Source organism: Cydia amplana, chromosome 8 (genome assembly GCF_948474715.1).
Source record: "Cydia amplana chromosome 8, ilCydAmpl1.1, whole genome shotgun sequence".
NCBI lineage: Eukaryota > Metazoa > Arthropoda > Insecta > Lepidoptera > Tortricidae > Cydia > Cydia amplana.
The window spans coordinates 220,813-242,356 of NC_086076.1; the positions used below are offsets into that span (position 1 = coordinate 220,813).

Consider the following 21,544-nt stretch of genomic DNA (forward strand, 5'->3'; position numbering starts at 1 on the left):
TATACCTATCAGTTACGAGTTCGTAGTGTAAAATATTCGCAATATAGGACATCTAGGTTCCAATGACCAATGATGTAGTTGAGTACTTTAGAATTAAGTTATTGTTTTATTCTTATTAATAAAAATAAGGCAGCTAATGTTTTAGGACTCTACCTACTAAAATTAATGAATTTATTTGTAGTTAGTTGGTCTTCTTTATTAAACTCGTATAAAAAATGTTTTATTAATTCAGTATTTGATTGGTTTTTACTTCCCATAATATTTTTTTTATCTTCAAAATTTATTTATGGCAATGGGGAAATGGCCTTCTTTCTATTTTTCTTTTCCCATAATATTGAAAGTTCTGAAGTTTATGCATGACTTATTTAGGTATCGTGTCAATACGAATATTAGGTTTATTGCATACATTCCTCATGAAGGTAGCTTTTAATCCTAAACAATTATACCTGTTATGAACCTCGTAACAATAGTATTAAGTAAAGTGGGTATTGTATATTAATTACAATATAATAAACACAAAATAACATACCTAAATGGCGATAGTTTTTAAAATTCCAATTAGTATTTTTATAAAATAACCTGCTCGTAATTAAGATACAAGTACTTAAACAGGGTTGTTTGTATTTAAATTAATTAAATGACAAATTACAGTTATACCTATTTTGGAATCAAAGCTACATATCTTATGTAAAGACGATTTATTTTTATTTTTAGATAGTCGCATACATTTTTATAGATACATTCAGTATTAATTATAGAAAAGATTATTCTTTATAGCGATTAGAACGGCGAATGCAAATTCAAATTCATAATTAAGAATCTAATGTGTTCGATAGCATCTACCGACTTTTGCCGAAGTAGGTGATTAACATTAAAATATCGCATGTCGACATATTGGCTCTACCTAATTTATTTTAACATAGGAGAGTTTGGTGTTGTTTGACATCTGTTATAAAAACATAGAGTCGTTACAAAGATCAGAAAAATAAACTCAGAATAAACCCTCGTTATGATTCGGAAAAATCGTACATTAAATTGTAAAGTTGTAAGTCGAGGAAGAAAAGGTGAATGGTGAAAATGGCAGTGAAGTATGTCGTCGGTCGCCGTCGGGAGGCGGCCGCGGTACGCTGGCGCGGGCTCGCGGCGGCGCGGGGTGGGGCGGCGGCCGCGCGGGGCCGGGCGGGGCGGGGCGCGGTAATTACATCGTCATTAGGCGCCGGGCGGCGCTGGGCGGGGCCGCCCCTCTCCGAGCCGCGGGCGCCCTGCGCGCGACGGCGCCCCACAGTCCGCTCCGAGCCGCCGCGTTGCTCGCTCGCGCATGTCGCTCGTTGACGCGATCGGTGATGTGAGGTGGCCCCCGCCGCTGCCGCTCTCGCGCGTATCACGCGCTAGTTTCGCGAACACAAGCGCCAGTTGAAGGCTCAAAAGCCTTCGAGCCGGCAAGACGCCGTCCACCGTGGATTTAAGGTACGGCGCCATGGCGGCGACCACGTACATGCCGGGGGAGTTGGACCTGGGTACCCTGGGCGGGTATCACGCGGCGTCCCCCCGCAGCGCGGAACCCGCGGACATGAAGTACCAGCATCACCTGCAAGCGGGAGGCTCGCCCTCGCCGGGAGCGCCCGTGCTCAACCCTTGGGCGTCGCTGCCGCCCGCGGACCCCTGGACGATGCACCAGCACCACGCGCACGCTCACCAGCCGGACGTGAAGCCGCCGAGCGGCCACGACGCGCGCCACCTGCCGCACCACGCGCACCACCACCACGCGCACGGCTGGCACGCGCCCGTCGTGTCCGCGCACTACGGCGCCGGCTCCCCGGTGCCGCTGCACGCCGGCTACCCGGTGCCCATGCACCAGCACCACATGCTCAGAGACGTGCAGCCGTCCCCGCACCTGCACCACCACGCGCTCGATAGAGACGCGCCAGAAGAAGACACCCCGACCAGTGACGACTTGGAAGCTTTCGCGAAACAGTTTAAACAGCGCCGTATAAAACTCGGCTTCACACAGGCTGACGTCGGCCTCGCGCTCGGCACGCTATACGGAAACGTGTTCTCACAGACCACAATCTGCCGCTTCGAGGCGTTGCAGCTCAGCTTCAAAAACATGTGTAAACTGAAGCCTCTGTTACAAAAGTGGTTAGAAGAAGCGGATTCGACGACAGGCAGTCCGACGAGTATCGACAAGATAGCGGCACAGGGTCGCAAGCGCAAGAAGCGCACGTCGATCGAAGTGTCAGTGAAAGGAGCGTTAGAACAGCACTTCCACAAGCAGCCGAAGCCGTCCGCGCAGGAGATCACGTCGCTGGCGGACAGCCTGCAGCTGGAGAAGGAGGTGGTGCGCGTGTGGTTCTGCAACCGGCGGCAGAAGGAGAAGCGGATGACGCCGCCGAACACGCTGGGCGGCGAGCTGCTGGACGGCATGGGGCACGCGCACTACGCGCACGGCGACGGGCTGGCGCACGGCTCGCCGCTGCAGCACGCGCACAGCCCGCCGGGCCTGTCGCCGCAGCACGCGCACCACCACTCGCTGCCGCAGGGCGCGCACACGTTGGCCGCGCACTAACAGTTCGCCCCGTGGGCGCCGCCGCGCCCCTACTACGCCGAGCACTAGCCGCGTTGCCCGCGGGAGCCGTGTACATACCGCCGCGGCCTGGACGTGCCGCGGCCGCCGCCGGGGCCCGTGTACATAGCCGAGGGCCCCCCGGCACAGTGACTGTGGACCGAACGATCGCTTTCAGTTGTTCTTTATAGTTTCGTCGAAGTGAAGTCATTAATTAATTATGTGAGTAATGTTAAGATGGAAGCCAGTAATCGTTTAACTTGGTGTCGCGCCGAGGTTCGTCCGGAGTGCCGCCAGTGATCACCGATATGTTTAGCTAGATAGTCTAATTGATACTAAGAGCTTACCGCGAGGAGCCCGGCGCGCGCCTCGCCGGCCCGGTCCGGCTGGATCAGGGTAAGTACCCGGTACGGTTCGGTACGGCACGGTGCGGACGGCACGGCACCGCCCGGCAGGGCCGGCCCGGCGAGACCGCCTAGCGCCATTCACTTTTGTAAAGGACGATTTCATCGAATTTATTTATAGATATTATAAATTAACGATGTTCATACATGCCTACCTGTCAGTAGGGAGTCATTGTGGTGTGTGGATTACATTTAAATTGTTGCTATTACTGTAAATTTATAATTAGTGATGAGGACGAGAGTAAAAAATACGAATCGGGTGGAAGCTTCGTTTTGTAAAGAATCCGAGTGAGTCAATAGGTGCAATTTTGTTTTAGTGTAAAATAAAACGAGCGGCGCGCGCCGCGGCCTAGGTCCCACGCATAATTTATTAAAAAATATTATTAAAAGGATGCAGACACGATGCCAAAATGGTTTTATTCCTGTTTTTTACTTGTTTTGTTGTTTTTTTCGTTTGTATGTATTTGTGGCCAACCTTGGTACTTAATACTTGTAAAAATAGGTATTTTTTCTATATAAAATAATGTACCTACGACGTATATGATGATATATATTAAAAAAGTTCTTTATAGAAATGGAAAGATGGAAATGTCTTTTATTGAAAGCCCCGTCGATGTCTCCCGGCTGCGTCGGGCGTCGCGCCCTGCTCAACTCGCACTTTACCGGTCCTCATAAACCTAGTTTCTAATAACGAACAAAATTAGTCATAAAATGTTTTATAATTATCTAAGTATTTAAATAAAACAGAGTAATATTTTAAAAGAGAGTATTTTTTACATATCCCGGTCAATAGGTCACGTAACAGGAGTCCTTTATGTCGTTGGTGTCATTTTGTTGCCAGTGCAGCCAGGTAGGGCCCGAGCCTCGATCACAAAACGAATCGGTGGTAAAAAGTTATAAACTCGACTGACACATTTTGTTGTTTCGCGTCGGGAGTTTGAAAAAGGTTTTTGTGTACGGGTCACCGTTTTTTACAAAAAAGAGCAAGAGCCGAGCTCGCTGACATCCAGTTTATAAGTATTGTTATTAATTGAGTTTCTTTTGTAGTTGGTTCTTATTGTGTTTCTTGCCGTTAATGTTTCAAAAATGATCTCGTTGGAAATTACTTTGTACTCGTTGGACTTATAGTCAAAAAGTTCTTTAAAACTAATTAGTACCACTAAAATATAGGTAGGTTAATTTTGGGTTGTCTGGTATAGAAACTATGACTTCATGTTGAATCCACATTCTCATTGTCTGAAAATAAGTGTGTTGCTGCCGTCGGCAGGATATAACTACATAAATCATGCTTATTTACTAATCTATCTATAGGTTCGATTACATAATTATGCGTATGAACGCGCATAACATTTAAAAATATTGTTTCCGTTAACAACCTTTTACCTACATTGCCAACTTTCTATACAAACACAGTAGGTAGTATTTTAAAATAAGGTAGTCTTTTTCAATATTTATAACACAATTTTACATATTATTAACTCGAAAGAAGTTGTGTTTATGGAGAGAATGAGTTATGAGCGTTGATTTTTATTATTGAACAGCTATTTTAAAATTTCTTCTAACAACATGTGATTGTTTGCCTATAAATAGTAAACGTGATTCGTGATAATATAAGTGATATGCCAATACACTTTAATAAAACTATCATGCTACCGCTTAAGAGACAATTAAAAAATAAAGAAACAATGTACTGACTTTTATCATTCATTGAAACTGACGATTTTTAATCAGTCTCAGTCTCTAAACATCTATGTTGACGTAACTAATCGATCAAGAATTCACCTTTTTATGTTTAAATGGACTAAGTATGCCAAGTCATGCCGCTCTTTAAAATACCTAACCGTTGTTTCAATAACATTTGATGTTTTAAATAGATATTGTTTAGCAATATTTCTGCAAATTTTTGTTTGATCCCGAAATTTCGCAGTATTTCATTGAGTGAAGTCTAACTGATAAGTTTTAAGCGTCAGTTCAGAGGCTAACTCCACAAAAAAGGAAAACAAACGAGTTAGGTACTTACCTATAACTACATAAGTTTATTATTAATACTTACCCATGTTACTTTGTTTTCGTGGACGTTGCCTAGTTTTGAATATTCTATATAATATTTACTGCAAAACCTATCTCATTGTTTCGTTTTGTTATATCCATTTAATACAGAACTTAACAGTATTATAGTGTGATTGAAGACAATTTATACAAGCAGTGCAATTGCATTTATCCACGCACAGATGTGCACATACCTATTTTATCATCACGAATGATTGCTATTGGCAGCAAAATCTAAGAAACCAATGTATGAACTATATATCTCCACCCTTTACTTAAGTATGTTTTTACATGCAATATCTAAATGAAACGAGAACAATGCTTTAGGCAGATTTTTTATATTTTTTTGGCGTTTGTAGGTAGGACATGACAAAAATGCGATATACGGCAAATGATGATGATGGAATTTTCCTTTGCAGAGTTCGTCCTTTTGACTCATAATATATATTCATTTAAGAAGGGGAGTTAATTAAATTTATCATGCAAAATTGTGACTTAATGCGGATTTCCCCCCAAAATTTCTAAAAAAATGTTTAGCTATTGTGGTCAAGTTTGGTATCATTTTCGTTTGAGGATGCAAAATTTATTTCTGATATTTAACTTGTTCCTTAATACACATGTACATTATCATTAAAGTGGTGTACATTAATAATTAGGTGTACACCACGGACTAACGTTTCTCTATTTTATGCGGACATGCATTAAATGTATCTTCTATCTATAATATCTATAGGCTTACTACGTGCGTTAAACCAGTAGGTATAAAATATTTTAAAAGTTAAACTGTCTTCAAAATGAACAAGGTATTTAGAAATACGCCTAACGGAGTTTAATCCGTTGTACAAGTAGGAATTAATCTGGCGGTCAGTTTTTGTGAGCGCTGCGCAAGGCTCCACTCTCGGCCCGAAATACTACGATCATAAATTATGTTGCCGTGATTGAAATGCTACACGGGATCATCAGAAGCATTTAGTTGATTGATATTGTACTGACCGAAACTAATTCTTTAGCATTTACCTCGCATTAAACTTTGGTAATAGCGGAGGGGATTCGTTCGAATAGGTAAGTGTTTGATACTATTTAGTGGTTTCTTTTCATTCAGAAAAAACATACAATGCTAATTTGAGTCAAGATCTATTAAAGTAAAAAAGCCAACATTACGTTTATCCAATCATTTTTAGGATCAAAGACATGTAAGTAAAAAATGAAAAAACAAATACAAACTTGAAGTATAAGTAATTGTGAATTTAAAATTAATACCTAAACATTTTGATAAAAATATAAATATGTTCAATTGAGTTGACGTTATGAATGTCACCAAGTTCTCTATTTATTCAGAAGAACCCTTATTAGGACATACATAGGCCACCCAATGTCAGGAAATATCACTTTATGATTTAATGTCTTAATTATTTAAAACCAAAAGATTGCCTCTGGGCATCATCTGTCAAAATACTGGACTTTTAATGGACAGCTTCTGTAATTAGCGACTGTTTCCTCTTCATTACGATTTACATACAGTTGCAATGAGGAAAACCGCCCGCACTACATACACTGGCTTTTAAATACATGTACTTTATTGGTGAGGTGTCCGTTGTAAACCTGTCTTAGATTTGTATACTAGGTATTTTAATAACAAAACTTCCGTGAGACAACGCAAGCTCCTGATGACACTTCTCGGTACGAAGTGAAACATGTCGAGCGTTTTTCGACTTAAAATACGTGAGTGACCCGTTTCTAATATATTTAATATGTATACTAGGTACTCGGACATTTTGTTTACATATTTTTCAAATACATATACTTATCTTATACCATTACTTTATTTTAAATTTTATAATTCACCATAGGACATTAATTATTAATAGGTTCTTGCTAATATTTTTTGCTTAATTGTGTAATATATTATTTAGTTATTCGAATAAGTGTGTTAAAAAAGGTAACCTTCGTAATAAAATAGTATTTTACAGAAGTTTTTAAACTGCGCCACGTGCATTAATTTATCTTGAACAAAACATAAATATTTCTTATTTAAATTTTGCGTTTGTATTTTCATACCTAGGCCGTAGTTACTGATATGTCAAATGTTTTTCATACAGTTACAATGTAGTATGTAATTACATAGTTGTTTTTTTCTAGATGAAAGATGGTTATCAAATCTAATATGTTAGTAAACAATGCACTTAACGATTAACATGAATAAATTATACTCACGACTTTGCTTGGATGTTGACAAGTAAATAGCACTTTTATACACTTTACTATATTTACGTATTGTTTTATTGTACTTTTTGCTTTTGTTTACGCAAATTCAAAGCAATGCAATTCATAACTGTTTGAAAGTGTATCAGCAATTACTTAAGCATATATGTTACACCTCCCGAAAATATATTAACATAACAAAGCATTAAATACATTTTGGGCAATCTAATACACCACTTTGCACTTTACTGTTATACAACGTATAATTATTGGTGCAATAAAGAATATTTACTTACTTTGTTATTTATGTACATGCATACTTTATTGCACATAATAGAATAGAATAGATACAAGAATAATGTATAAATGGCAGACTTAATGCCTATTGGCATTCTCTACTATTCAACCATTGTTACTTATTAAATAAAATAAGAAACATTTCTTTCCGATTTAAATTTTCCATATTACTACATTAATAAATGGGTATTTATTTAATCATAATTTTTTTTCTTTTTTTTAATCATTTCATTACAAACATTTATTTCAATGTAAAATCAAATGTTACCGAATTAATCAAAACAAAACCTTAACAAAAATATCTACTAATTTTCGCTGTCTGCGATCGTTCTTGAATCATAATAGCTACAAATACCTACTTATTACCTCTTACTATACAATAGAGTTTTTTTTTATCTTGTATCAAGGCTTCAGAAAACTTACATGTATTTTACGACTAGTTAGTGTACCGCACAAACTTTGGTCGCGGTACACTTATGGGATCACATCGGTCTTGCAAATCTGTTAAATGTGTTTTTTTTTGTTGAGTTATTGTATTTTCAAGAAAAGAGCGTAATCCCATTTTAAAGACCGGCAACGCACGTTTAACCCCTCGGTTGTTACCATCAGTTAATTCGTCTGCTCGTTTACCACCTATGTCATTCATATCATTGGTATAAAAATTCACAAAACATAAAAAAATAAAAATAAAATGATAAACTAAATGCTAATTTACATTTTCTACCAGTCAACAATCAGGCGAAGACAGGCGCTGAACATTGATTATAATGATTATGGATATAAAAAGACTAGTTATCATTATAACGCACATACTATCATTTGCACATTATGCAGAAATATTTTTATTACTCGATATTTGTTTTATTGTAGAACTATCAATATTTTACGAACAAGTTCATAGAAATTTGAAATTACTGATGACATGGCCACACTTTGTCATTGCAAATGTCATGCAGAGTTAGCTTGGTCCGACTCTGTGAGAACGTATTGTACTGTAAAGTCACATTGAATCCACCTCTTTTTTTTATCGAGTTATTATAATAATTGAAAGCTCAAAAACATGCCCGATTGTGTGTTTTTTTTTTTCATTGTATTCTGGTAAATTCAGTATCGTGACCGGTGTGAAAACCTTCTTCAATTTATCTATAGGGAACAAACCTATTCAGATTTAAGTTGTCAAGTTTGTGTGATTACGCATAACATAACGAATCCATCGACTTGAAGACGCACTGTTTCAACTGTTTCAATCACAGCTTTCTCCTGTCACTACCAATAAAAAATGTAAGGAGTTAGTTTTTCGCATCAAACGCGAGCATACGCATGTACCGCGCAAAAAGTTGTCGTGTCGGCCATGGTCGAAATGGCATTCCAGTCGACCAATCAAGCGCGCGCGGTGAAACCGATGAGCAAAAATTGACATTTACGGCCTTATTTACGGCTAGTTTTTCGCCGGTCGCTGGAAAAGCAATAATTGCTGGTCAGGTTACATTTTAATTACCGACTTTCCCTTCGACCGCGTTAATATTGATGTAAGTTCGAGCTAATAATCTTGCGTTTTTTATGCGCTTCCTTCGGTAATGAAATCTAAGTGATTCCAGATTATTCAGCGATTAGCTTCTTATTAATAACAATGTTGTTTTTATGCCTGTTACCGTACAACGCTTGTCACTGCATAACCGCGACCTTTCACGATAATTCCGACATGATCATTAAAACGTTGTTGATGCATTATTGAAAGAGCTATCAACCCTGACTTTGAAAAAAACATTATGTATGTGCATTTTTTCCGTTTATAATTAGGCGAAGTTACCCTGCTGTTTAAATCATACTATTTAATTAAGTATAATAAAATTAATGCAGTAAGGTTTTATTCTTATCAATATTGGTTTCCCCGCGTTTTTACTCATGGACATTATACCACATGTAACTAAGTATTAACTTAACAAAGTTTCTGCTTATTTTAAGCAGTATTATAATAGCTAGTTTATAATGGAGGTGAGCCAAAACATGAAGTATTGTGAAACTGTATGGGACAATGTTTCCAAGTATTTGAGTGGCGGTAGCTCACAAGTACCGCCGGAAAACATAGCTGGCTGTCGAATTTTCGATAGGTACTTTTTATACCTTCGTTACCTAATAAACTCAATGTGTAACGTTATCAAAAAGGTTTGTTTATTAGTAATTAAAACTGTTGTGCTAAACGCCGTTGATATAGTTTACATAAGGAAAAGATGTAACGGCAAGCGAATTCCCATTTTAATTTTTTGTCATGTTAGATAACTTATAATACATGGGTATCTTTTAGGTAGGTAAATATACGGTATATTTATGTCCTGGCTGTTATGATTGTATCCATAGGTATGCACAATGTCAGATATAAGAAAACATTGGTACTACCTGTAGGTATCTATAATATTTTGTTAAGAAACTATTCTACAATTTCAATAAGTTTAAAGTGATAACCTTTCAACATCCAGGAAAACTTACCTATTAATGTTTTTTTTTTCATAATGACCAAACACAGTACTTAAACATACCTAACTTTATTTATATTGAAACACGTTGATTATTCGCAACAGACTGACATTTATTCAACAAGTAACGGTACTCATAGGTTACACACACATTGTGGATAGATGGCGCTAGTAGTAAGGAACATACATTTAAATTATTTTTGATACTATACCAATACCCCCACTTATCAAAATAAGCTAAACATCCTCAATAAAACACAAGGATAAACATTCTTAAGAAATTAAGAAACCAAAAAACCACCACCACTACAAAAGAAACAACCCCATACATAGATATATATTGGGTAAACCTACAAAGAAACAATACCTAGCATTTTCATAAACTTGTAGTGTTTAAGAGAACACAAACCTTTGGTCAGTAAATCAGCTGGCATTTCCTCAGTAGGAATGTACTTAATATTAACATAATTATTTTTAACAACATCTCTGACATAGTGATATCGTACATCTATATGTTTAGATCTATTGTGACTTTGATGACTAGATGCTAATTTCAAAGCACTCTGGTTATCACAATTCAAATTAATTGTATGAACCTTTCCTGTAATTTCATGTAATAAATTTCTGAGATAAACCGCTTCTCTGGAAGCTTCAGAGAGAGCAGTGTATTCTGATTCCGTACTAGAAAGGCTAACAGTCTTCTGTTTTCTGCTTTGCCACGAAACAGCTGACCCTGACATAACAAAACAGAAACCAGTATAAGACTTCCTATCTATGGCATCACTTGCCCAATCACTGTCAACAAAACCTTGCAAATCACTATTATTATTACTATATCTCAAACAATAGGTTTTTGTTAACTGCAAGTACCTTAAAATGCGTTTTGCATAATTGTAATGTTCACTGTTATAACAATTATTGAACTGACTTAGGTAGCTTACCGAATATGCAATGTCCGGCCTTGTCAAAACAGCCAAGTACATCAAACTTCCTATTAACTTTTGTTTGGTAAGGAACATTAGGTAAACTTCCTACAGTTTTTTCTAAATTTAACTTGGGTTCAATGGGAGTAGTTTGCGTTTTACATTCTGACATCTGAAATTTAGACACTAACTGTTCAATATATTGCTGTTGATCTACAGTTATCACACTTTTATTTTTATCTAAATTTATCCTCATGCCAAGATACTGTCTTACAGGGCCTAAGTCCTTCAACTTGAACTCTGAACTTAATACATTTTTCAATTTTTCTGTTTCAGTGTCATTGTTTGAAAAAATCAGAAAATCATCTACATAGAGCCCGACAATTATCTTTACTTTCCCATTAGTTTTTGCAAACAAACATGGTTCATATTGACTGTTTTTAAAGCCTAATTTACAAAGACAATCTTTGACTCTCTCATACCATGCTAGAGAAGACTGCTTCAGCCCGTAAATAGCCCGCTTTAGTTTTAACACATTTCCCCCACTTTTGTTTGCAAAACCTTCAGGAATTGACATATATATGTTTTCTTTCAGAAAACCATTTAAGAAAGCTGTAGTAACATCTAAATGCGTTATACTCATTCCTAACTTTACACTAAGAGCAAATAATAGTCTCAGAGTTGAATGACGCACTACAGGAGAAAAAGTGTCCGTATAGTCTACACCAGGCTTCTGCGTAAAGCCTTTGGCCACGAGCCGCGCACGATAACGCACATTATTGTCCACATCACTTTTTTTATTAAACACCCATCGACACTTCACTACAGACACGTTACCGGGGTTCTCAACGAGCTCCCACGCATCATTGTCCTCGAACGACTGTAGCTCTTCAGCTATAGCACGTCTCCACTGCTCCCTCTCGGGCCCCTCGAGAGCCTCTGAGTATGAGATTTCCTCTGATGCTGGAACAGTACTGGGAACACACATGCTGCTAAAGCCATACCTCTCAGGCTGTTTTCTCAGACGCTTACTTCTCGGCTCTGGTGTTGATGTATTCAGGACTGGTTGCTCTGGCTCTTCATTTGACAGAGGCTCGGTTAATGTCTCATTACCATCAGCGTATACTGAAGAATCTGAAGAGAGTTCAGAATGATCCTCATCTGGAACATCAGGAAGCGAAGCCCCCACTGAAACGCTGCTCTTCTCCTCCACACTGTTTATCGGTGCCTCTTCATTAGGTATCCAGATAGCCAAATCTTCACAGGAGTCGCTACTATCCATTTCACCTTCCATCACAATGACATCTCTGCTGGTAACAATGGTCTTCTTTGAAGGATTATACAATCTGTATCCTTTCACATTCTCTCCATATCCAACCAAGATATGCTGCGCAGCTTTCTTATCCCACTTCAAGCGTTTCTCCTTCGGGATATGTACCATCGCTTTACTACCAAACAATCTAATGTGACTTAAGTCAGGTTTTGAACCATACCATAGTTCAAACGGAGTTTTCTCTAAACCTGATACAATGGACCTGTTTTTCAGATAAACTGCGGTGCTGGCCGCCTCTGCCCAAAATCTCTTGTCCAACTTTGCATCATAAAGAAGACACCTAGCTTTCTCAACCACGGAGCGGTTGGCTCGTTCTGAGATTGAGTTCTGTTCTGGAGTGTAGGCATTTGTAGTCTGATGTATAATGCCGGCAGCAGCAAGGTAAGTTTTAAACTCACGGTTGCAATATTCCAGACCTTGATCAGTATGAAATATTTTGATCTTCTTTCCTTGCTGATTCTCTACTAGTGCTTTAAATTCTTTAAATTTACTAAAAGCTTCGTTCTTTTGTTTTAAAAAGTAAATGAAGGTCATCCTGCTGTAATCATCAATGAACAGCATGAAATATCTGTTACCATTTAAAGAATTAACCTCCATGGGTCCACACAGGTCACTGTGTATTCTGTGACATGCCTCTGTGCTCCTGGTACCAACATGAGTAAAAGGTAACCTTGTTTGCTTCCCTTCACAACAGGTTTCACATTGCGCCTTGGTTATGTCCGAAGATCCTTCATATGACACACCATCAACAATGCCGTTCTTCATTTTATTTAAATCTTGGCTATTAATGTGAGCCAAACGTTTATGCCACAGCTGTCCTGTAACTGCCGGAGCTGCCAACAAACAACTCTGTTTCTGTAGCCGCACCTTGTAAACACCGTTAATTAAATCGGCTATGGCAACCAAAGCATTGTTTTTGTCACTAATATAACAATGTTTTTTATCAAAAGTGACACTGTTGCCATTTTTGGTGAGCTCGCTTACTGATAACAAGTTTGTTGTCAAACTAGGCACGCACAACGCATCCTTCACAGTTATTTGACATTCCAAATCCGAAACAATTTCCACGTCTCCGGAACAAACAACTGGCACTCTTTCATCATTTGCCACGATGATTTCTGGTAAACACGGCGTATAGTTTGCATTTTTCACCCAATCTTTGTTTACCACAAAATGCCCGCTCGCACCTGAGTCCACGTAAAAATCTTCCTTACTGAACTTCCTTGTGAGGAATACAACACTGAATACGCATTTACTAGCATTTTTCTTCGTCATAGGGCATTGATTACGATAATGACCGCTGGATTTACACTTATAGCAAATAATATTATCTTTAACCTCTTTTGTTGTTGTATCTGTCACTGTCTTCTTGTTTGACATTGACTGCCCGCCATTATTTTTCGGCTTAGTGTTGCTAGAGTGATATTTATTTCTCGCTACGAATGCCGCACTGCTGCCAACTTCAGAATCATTCGTTACTTCCATGTCAAGTAACTTTGACTTAATGACATCTGCAGTTATCGAAATACCCGAATGCTCAATTGCCATTATCATGGGTGAATAACGGTCAGACAAACCTGCTAACAATAATGATCCTACCCATTCATCGGTTATTGTAAATCCTGTGCCGTTTAACCTTTGAGCTGTTTCGACCATTTGTGTGACATAGTTAGACATCGAGTCACAGTTTTCAAGTCTTATATTAATCAAATGTCGAAGCAAGGTTATCTTTCTTGAGAATCCAGAGTCGTCAAACATGGTCTTCAACTTAGTCCATAATTCCGCTGAGCTCTGTGTGTTCTTGATATGCACGTACAATGCTGGATCAATAGTTAATATTAACTTTGCCTTCGTTTTTGCATCTTCCGCTGGTTTATTTTCAAATCCCTCCGGCGGGTTGATGTACTTGTCAGTTCCGTCGAGCACCAACAAGCTTTGGGCCGCGAAACTCCACTCGTCGTAATTCTCCCTGCCTTTCAACTTAGGCACACTGGCAATATAGTTCGTAGTCATGTTTCCGCGAATACACGTTCACTTTTATCTACTTTAAACTAAAATAACTGATAAAAACTGGAAACGCCCATAACCTATTGAAACACGTTGATTATTCGCAACAGACTGACATTTATTCAACAAGTAACGGTACTCATAGGTTACACACACATTGTGGATAGATGGCGCTAGTAGTAAGGAACATACATTTAAATTATTTTTGATACTATACCAATAATTTATTTTTCGTCTTAAGTTAGAAACATACCTAACTTTTATTATTAATTTTTCTTTTTGAAAATTAGGTAAAGTGTCAATCAATAGAACTTGCTAACTATGTAACCAAAAGTTACTAGTAAATTGACATTTAGTGCCAATTATAGTATGGCGGTTTGTTTAAATAGTTGGCAAGTTCTATTGAATGACACTTTAAAGACATACGGTACGGTTATACACATAGATAAGAAAAATTCTACAAATCAACACGGAATGTACGCCAATGTCATAAATATCTGACGTGGGAATCATTTACACAGTAACTTCAATACACGACGTAGAGTATACGAGCAAGTAGATACACATCGGTGTGTGTAATGTAACACACGGTACAAATTGTAGCATTTTCATTAGCTTTTTTGTATTTTCATAGCTTTGCTTGACAATAAAAATGAAAATTGCGAAGTGTCAATTCAACCTTTTGAACTTTATTTGCTCAATAAATACATACAAGTATCTTCTTAAATTAAGAATGATTTGAAAATCAATAACCTTAAGCTTGCATCTAAATAAATTATGTAGAAACAATAAGATTTTACACAAGTTATTGAAATTATAATCTAGTTTCAATTTGCTTCTCTGTAATGTTAACATGATGTTAAGTTAATTTTGCATAAACTTTCCACTTTACTTAATACCGTAAGTATGTGTATTGTCATTGTACCAAATTAGGCTATGGGTTCATGTAAAACAAAAACTTTCATAAAATCTATTTGCTATTTTTTTATCTCAAGTTTACATATACCTATATGTAAACTTGAGATAAAAAACAGGTATATGAAATAAAACTATTTAGACGGATTATATCGCGTATAATTAATTTAAAATACATCCCGACGTTTCGAACCCATTACAGCGTTCGTGGCCAACGGGTGACTGAGGCCTGGGTGACGTCGGGATATGTTTTAAATTCATTATAAGCGACGTAATCCATCTTAATAGTATAATTTCATGAATAACTAACGCGGTAACCGAATACAATATTATATATATAGGTATATAATTAAATTTACAGTGCATGCTGTATTAGCTGTTCCAAACGACTACTAAAGTAATTTCAACCATCAGTTTTTACCGAATATCAGTGTCATCGCTACCCGTACTCAAGGCGACACTGAGTTCAGACATTGTTCGATAACTTCGAATACCTACTGACGATCTTTTGAACTCTATATATACGTAATAAGGGTGACAATGACATGGCAGGTAGTTATATACCAAAGGCAAGTGAATACCTACTACCGGCTCGACAGACAATATTCCATTGTTGTAGATAGTGACAAAGGAAGCGTATTTTACTTGCTTGTTACACGCTGACGTATTTGTTGCGTTCTAGGTTACCTAAATTATGGAAACGGTTGGTAGTTAAATGATCTTAGCGTTGGTAACATGACTAAAACTCCACGATAGCGCAATGAAATGATTTCGAACATTAAATATGTATTTTTGCTACTTCTTAGGCTCTGCTACAGAGTAGATACACATTTATTCAAAATTTAGCTGAGTATTTTGCAAAATCTTACATTAGATCTAAATTACTTTTTGCTAGCGTAATATGATTTCAAGTCCCTAATTGTTTACATCCGCATTAGGTAATTTTCATTAAAAACACAGTTACTTTATAAAAATGTGAGAATAGGTATTTATTTACCAACTTATGTAAGTTTTTGGTTTCATTGCAATAAACGTATGTAAGCTACATTTATAACTTTCGAAGAACTAGACAAAAAACTATACTAACTGCTACTAACTATTGTCAGAAGAAACGTACCGTAAGATATGGGTAGAAACCTGTTGCGCCATAAAGTTAATAAGGAATTTGGTGGAATGATGGATCATTCGAAAGAAATGAATTACTTATCCGGCGCGCGCGCCGAGGAACCCAACAAAACACTCGAAAACTAATTAAAATCCGAAACGACAGACATATTCACTTCCCTAAATCGTTTATTTATTCAAAGTGTGAATATTTTCCATATTTATATCGTTTTACATAACGTTCACTTTCAACCCGAAACTAACGGTTTAGAATAGTGTGAAATATTAACCAATTAACAACATTTATATATTCAATTTGAGGTTTGATGCGATAGGAAAGTCCAAATGTGTAGTGCGTAGGCATTTAATTAGGTGACTGACAAGCTGACTCGGGCAAGACTTTTGATATAATTAATTGGCGAGTGTCAATTAGAGTGCAGTTGGGTAGGTAACTCGGCTGTCAGTTTTTCTGCGTTCCCCGTAAAATATGTTTAAAAAGGCCGCGCGGCGCGGCAGGTGCGCGGTGCCTTTATCAGCGTGCATGTTTTATTAAATTTATAGGTTGTACGGTTTCGGCCGCGCCCCGAGCGGTCCCGGTACCTTTTTCTGTGACACTTGTTTTTTCCCCGGCCAAAAAACTTAGATCGATCGCTTTTAATGCGTGGCGGATAGATTCGCCGAAAAGTACGGTTTTCTGGCCATGTATCACACGTGAGAAAGATGTTTGGGATAGTGTCGACTCGATTAAATAAATAATTGGAGCCGGTTACCTACATTCTTAACACGTTATAGGTCAAATAAGTCGTATGTTAGCATGAGATTGATATGGACATATGACTTTTTAGTTTTACGCGATATAGATGTCGTGTTCGCGCGTCGATCGCGGCAGTTAATTATGAAGAGTTATTTTAATCCATTTTAGTTTTGGTGAATTACAGTTGGGAGCAGAAAAACTGATCATTATACATTAAAATACTACACGTACCGACTTGACATGTTTACCTTTAAATTATATTTTTAAAGTAAATATTATAAGCTCTGTTAATAATTATTTGAAGTTGTTAATTAATTGTAGATATAATTATAGCTACCAATATATAAAATTGCTATAACCAGCCACAATTTAATAACATATATTACCTACAAAAATGACAGCCTTTTAAGAACACATCTTACATAAAATTATAAATTTAATCAACTTCCAAATAGGGGGCTACCTTTGTATCAAATGTGTTACATACTTACCTCTTGTTTAATATTTACTCGTAAATATATAACATTTTTATATGTCGATTTCTACACAAAACATTAAAGTGGATAATAAATACTACGTACGAAGTTTAAATTCTGTTTGTAAACCTATTAATTACCTACAGTTACTTTATAAAACTATAAATATCGCATACCTAACATTGAATTCTTAAATTCATTAATAAACACACCTATATCAAGATCACGACAACATTCGGTAGTCCCTAATCTAATTTGTCAACATTCAATCAATGCATAGCACTCCCATATTCCCTTTGCACTAGCAGAAGCAGATTCAAAAGAATATTAGTGAGAGTAAAAGAGTATTAAAGAGTATTAGTATTATATTGGAATTGTATTTACAATTCCAATATAATACTACTACATCATGATTTATTTGTCTTCGGGTGTTGGGTTCGTACCCGGCGCGTGCGGTCAATTGCCAATTGTGATTGCGGGTCGCCGGTCACTCGGCCAGGCCTTGACCCCAGGGCCGATAATTGTCCAGAGAAATGACAGATTGGCACAAGTGGGAGAACAACATAGGGTCAGGATTTATTTGTTTATAAAGTTTAGGTTTATTTAGATTTGTGAAAATTGTCCATGTAATTAAATATAATTAACCAGAATAAACAGGCTAAACTAAAGTATATTGCTCATAACTAATATATTGTCAAGTTTATTGTGCCAAGGCATTTTCTATCCGACATAAGTAGGGCCAAACTAAAAATGACTAATGACGGTACAGCATGAAAAAGACACTGAATACTACTTAACTAAAAGAAGATGCCTTCGCCCAGCAGTGGGACATTAAAATAGGTTAATAAAAATATTGTACACATAGAGGTCCTACGACACCATTACAATATTTTTATCACTCTACAGTGATAAAAATATTGTAATGGGGTTTTCAGTTAACATAAAATAATCAATACAAATGGCGGACAAGATGTCTTAAAACTCATTCTCTACCAGTTATAACCATAACTGGTAATACCATACCATAACCATATATAACCACTGAGCCGAAAAAAAAGAAGTTTATTAGGTTCAGGCTTTATGATGGAGAATATTTGAATTAAATAAATTACCTACTAGAGTCTATGCGGAAAGAGAAGTGTCATAGAATGTATTGGTTCCCATACATTCCACGACTCTTCTCTTTCCGCACTGACTCTATTTACAACAGCCGTGTATTGATGCTGACTCTACAGTATTAATGATCTAGTTCGATTATCCATTTATCCAGTAAGCTGGTGAAAAACACCATTGATTGAATAATCCATTGCGAAGTGGGTTCTTGCGGCATATTTAATGGGATAAACACTTCTTAACCAGGTATTACTCGTATTTTAATTGACTGGGTTATGTTGATAACTTATTACTGATAAACCACGGATTCGTTTTATAATATTGTAGGTTCATGGTACTTTTAGTACTCTCAACTTACACTTACAGACCATTTTCAAAGAATAATTTATAATGAATATTAAGTCATTACACTAAGAGTAGCCAGTGTAAGGATTATTTTTAATTTCTACATTTGCTATTTAAAAAAGCGGCCAAGTGCGAGTCGGACTCGCCCATGAAGGGTTCCGTATTTAGGCGATTTAAGACGTATAAAAAAAAACTACTTACTAGACCTCGTTCAAACCAATTTTCGGTGGAAGTTTACATGGTAATGTACATCATATATTTTTTTTAGTTTTATCATTCTCTTATTTTAGAAGTTACAGGGGGGGGGACACACACATTTTACCACTTTGGAAGTGTCTCTCGCGCAAACTATTCAGTTTAGAAAAAAATGATATTAGAAATCTCAATATCATTTTTGAAGACCTATCCATAAATACCCCACACGTATGGGTTTGATGAAAAAAAATTTTTTGAGTTTCAGTTCGAAGTATGGGGAACCCCAAAAATTTATTGTTTTTTTTCTATTTTTGTGTGAAAATCTTAATGAGGTTCACAGAATACATCTACTTACCAAGTTTCAACAGTATAGTTCTTATAGTTTCGGAGAAAAGTGGCTGTGACATACGGACGGACAGACAGACGGACAGACAGACAGACATGACGAATCTATAAGGGTTCCGTTTTTTGCCATTTGGCTACGGAACCCTAAAAATTACCGAGTTGATTGATAGCGGTATCATAAATACACAGTATGTAATTTAGCTGCAATGCTAAATATTTACTACAAACCTAGTAGGTACCTACTACTTAATGCTCAGAATTGAAACTTAAATATTACGGGATATATATTCTATATTTCCTTTAGTTTAATTTATTCGATTCCATTGATAGGTAACATACTTATCAAAGTGTTCAATATAATATTTATTAATCATATGAATAACATAAGCAATCTATAAAACGCATAAGGCAATATTGTTATTGTTGAGGTTTTACATACAATTAAGGCATTTGAAATGTGCGAATTAAATTTTTATAATTATAACTATAGGTCCATTGGGGGTTCATATAAGAGCACAAAATGACACCATATTTTAGTTCTACGATGTAAGAAACAAAGGGCAAATAAAAACGCGTCCTACAATTTGCGGGTAAAATTGACTAGTTTCCTTTTAACCTATTTAAAATAAGTGGTAATTATAAAATGTTTAGCAGGTGAGTATTACCAATTTAAGGACAGTCACCTGCAATAATATCTTGCACTCGCAAGTATTTATTTGAAAGATATTGTTGCATGACTGTACTATTTGGCTTATGAAATTTGGGAGCATTATAAAACCCATAATTTTAGTAGGTACCTATTTGATATCATCAGTTGATGTCATTCTGATATCAGTGTATATAAATACGTTGGAACCGACCAGTTTGAAGAAATAAATGTCATATTTTCAGAAATTTTATATTTATTGAGACACTTCACAATCTTCAAAATCTATGCTATCTTAGTCCGACTCTAGTATATATAAGTACCTAGTATATAAGATTACATAACTGTTTGACAAACGCAAACACATAGAAGGAGTACATAAGGTTCGTGTCCACAGATCCTTGACCAGCGTGGGAGATCTGCGTAAGTATTGTGGTAAGTATATTATTAAAGACTGATCTTTGGTAAGCCTTATTGTAACGACTTAAGGTTCAAGAATCGTCAAGAGGTTGCTGTTAGAACCATGGTCAATTAACTGGTTAGTTGTTATCTTAGCAAAGATATAAGGAGGCCAATTCAAACTTATTTTTTGACAGAAAATGATATGTTATTTAGTTACCATCACGCGTGATTCCGCTCTACTTATCCTTATAATGTGGTCGCGCGAGCGAGACGCACGGGAGAATAATAACAAAATATGACGTCATTTAGATATCATTTTACTGTCAAAATTTAAGTTTGAATTGGGCTACAGGTCTAACGAACGTCACCTTATGGCCGACATATATATCTATACATTCACCTGAGTATGTAGTGTTAGGTATATTAGAGTATTACGTTACGAAGGTGTTTTTATATATGTAGACGCCCGCCCTTGAGGCAGGCTTTGTTCTTTCTTTCTACCGTCACTAAATACTTATTACATGCTTACTCATACACTTGTGACGTCAAACATTCAAAGCAAACATGCAAATAATACACTAAATTCTTGTGAATTATTATATTTAGTATGCAACCGTGCTAAGCGAATAGTTTTGCTGATTGTACACATTCGTAGTAGTAGTACAGGTAGGTAGGTAGGTAGGTACATAAACAAAACTCATCGCTAGAACAATGCACAGGTTCGCTGTTCTACCTGATACGAGTATTCCACCATTGGCCACTCTGTTGACTGACAATTCGTTAAGAGGATAGTGGACGACCGCCTCTCCATACAGATGTAACTAGTCCCCCTGTATTTATATTGATATTAAGGAAAACATTTATACACAATTTATTGTATCCCCCTTCGTTTAACTTTCTACGATTTTTTGAAAATAAATTCCATTCAATTTTTTAAAAGCTTCTAACTCAATCGAAAGGGCATAGATGTGCTTAATATACCTACTACAAATTGCGT

The 21,544-nt window shown here is 36.9% G+C and overlaps 1 protein-coding gene across 1 annotated transcript; it reads left to right on the forward strand.

Moving 5' to 3' along the window:
• Window positions 1–1,270: 1,270 nt before the first annotated feature.
• Window positions 1,271–3,556, forward strand: LOC134650612 (silk gland factor 3). Its single transcript, XM_063505563.1, has one exon. It carries the CDS (start codon window positions 1,478–1,480, stop codon window positions 2,564–2,566), a length of 1,089 nt encoding a protein of 362 aa, XP_063361633.1. The 5' UTR covers window positions 1,271–1,477; the 3' UTR covers window positions 2,567–3,556.
• Window positions 3,557–21,544: the final 17,988 nt, after the last annotated feature.

Bases quoted from the DNA above. Each gene is read 5' to 3' on its own strand.
- LOC134650612 (XM_063505563.1), top strand. From the start codon at position 1,478: ATGGCGGCGACCACGTACATGCCGGGGGAGTTGGACCTGGGTACCCTG.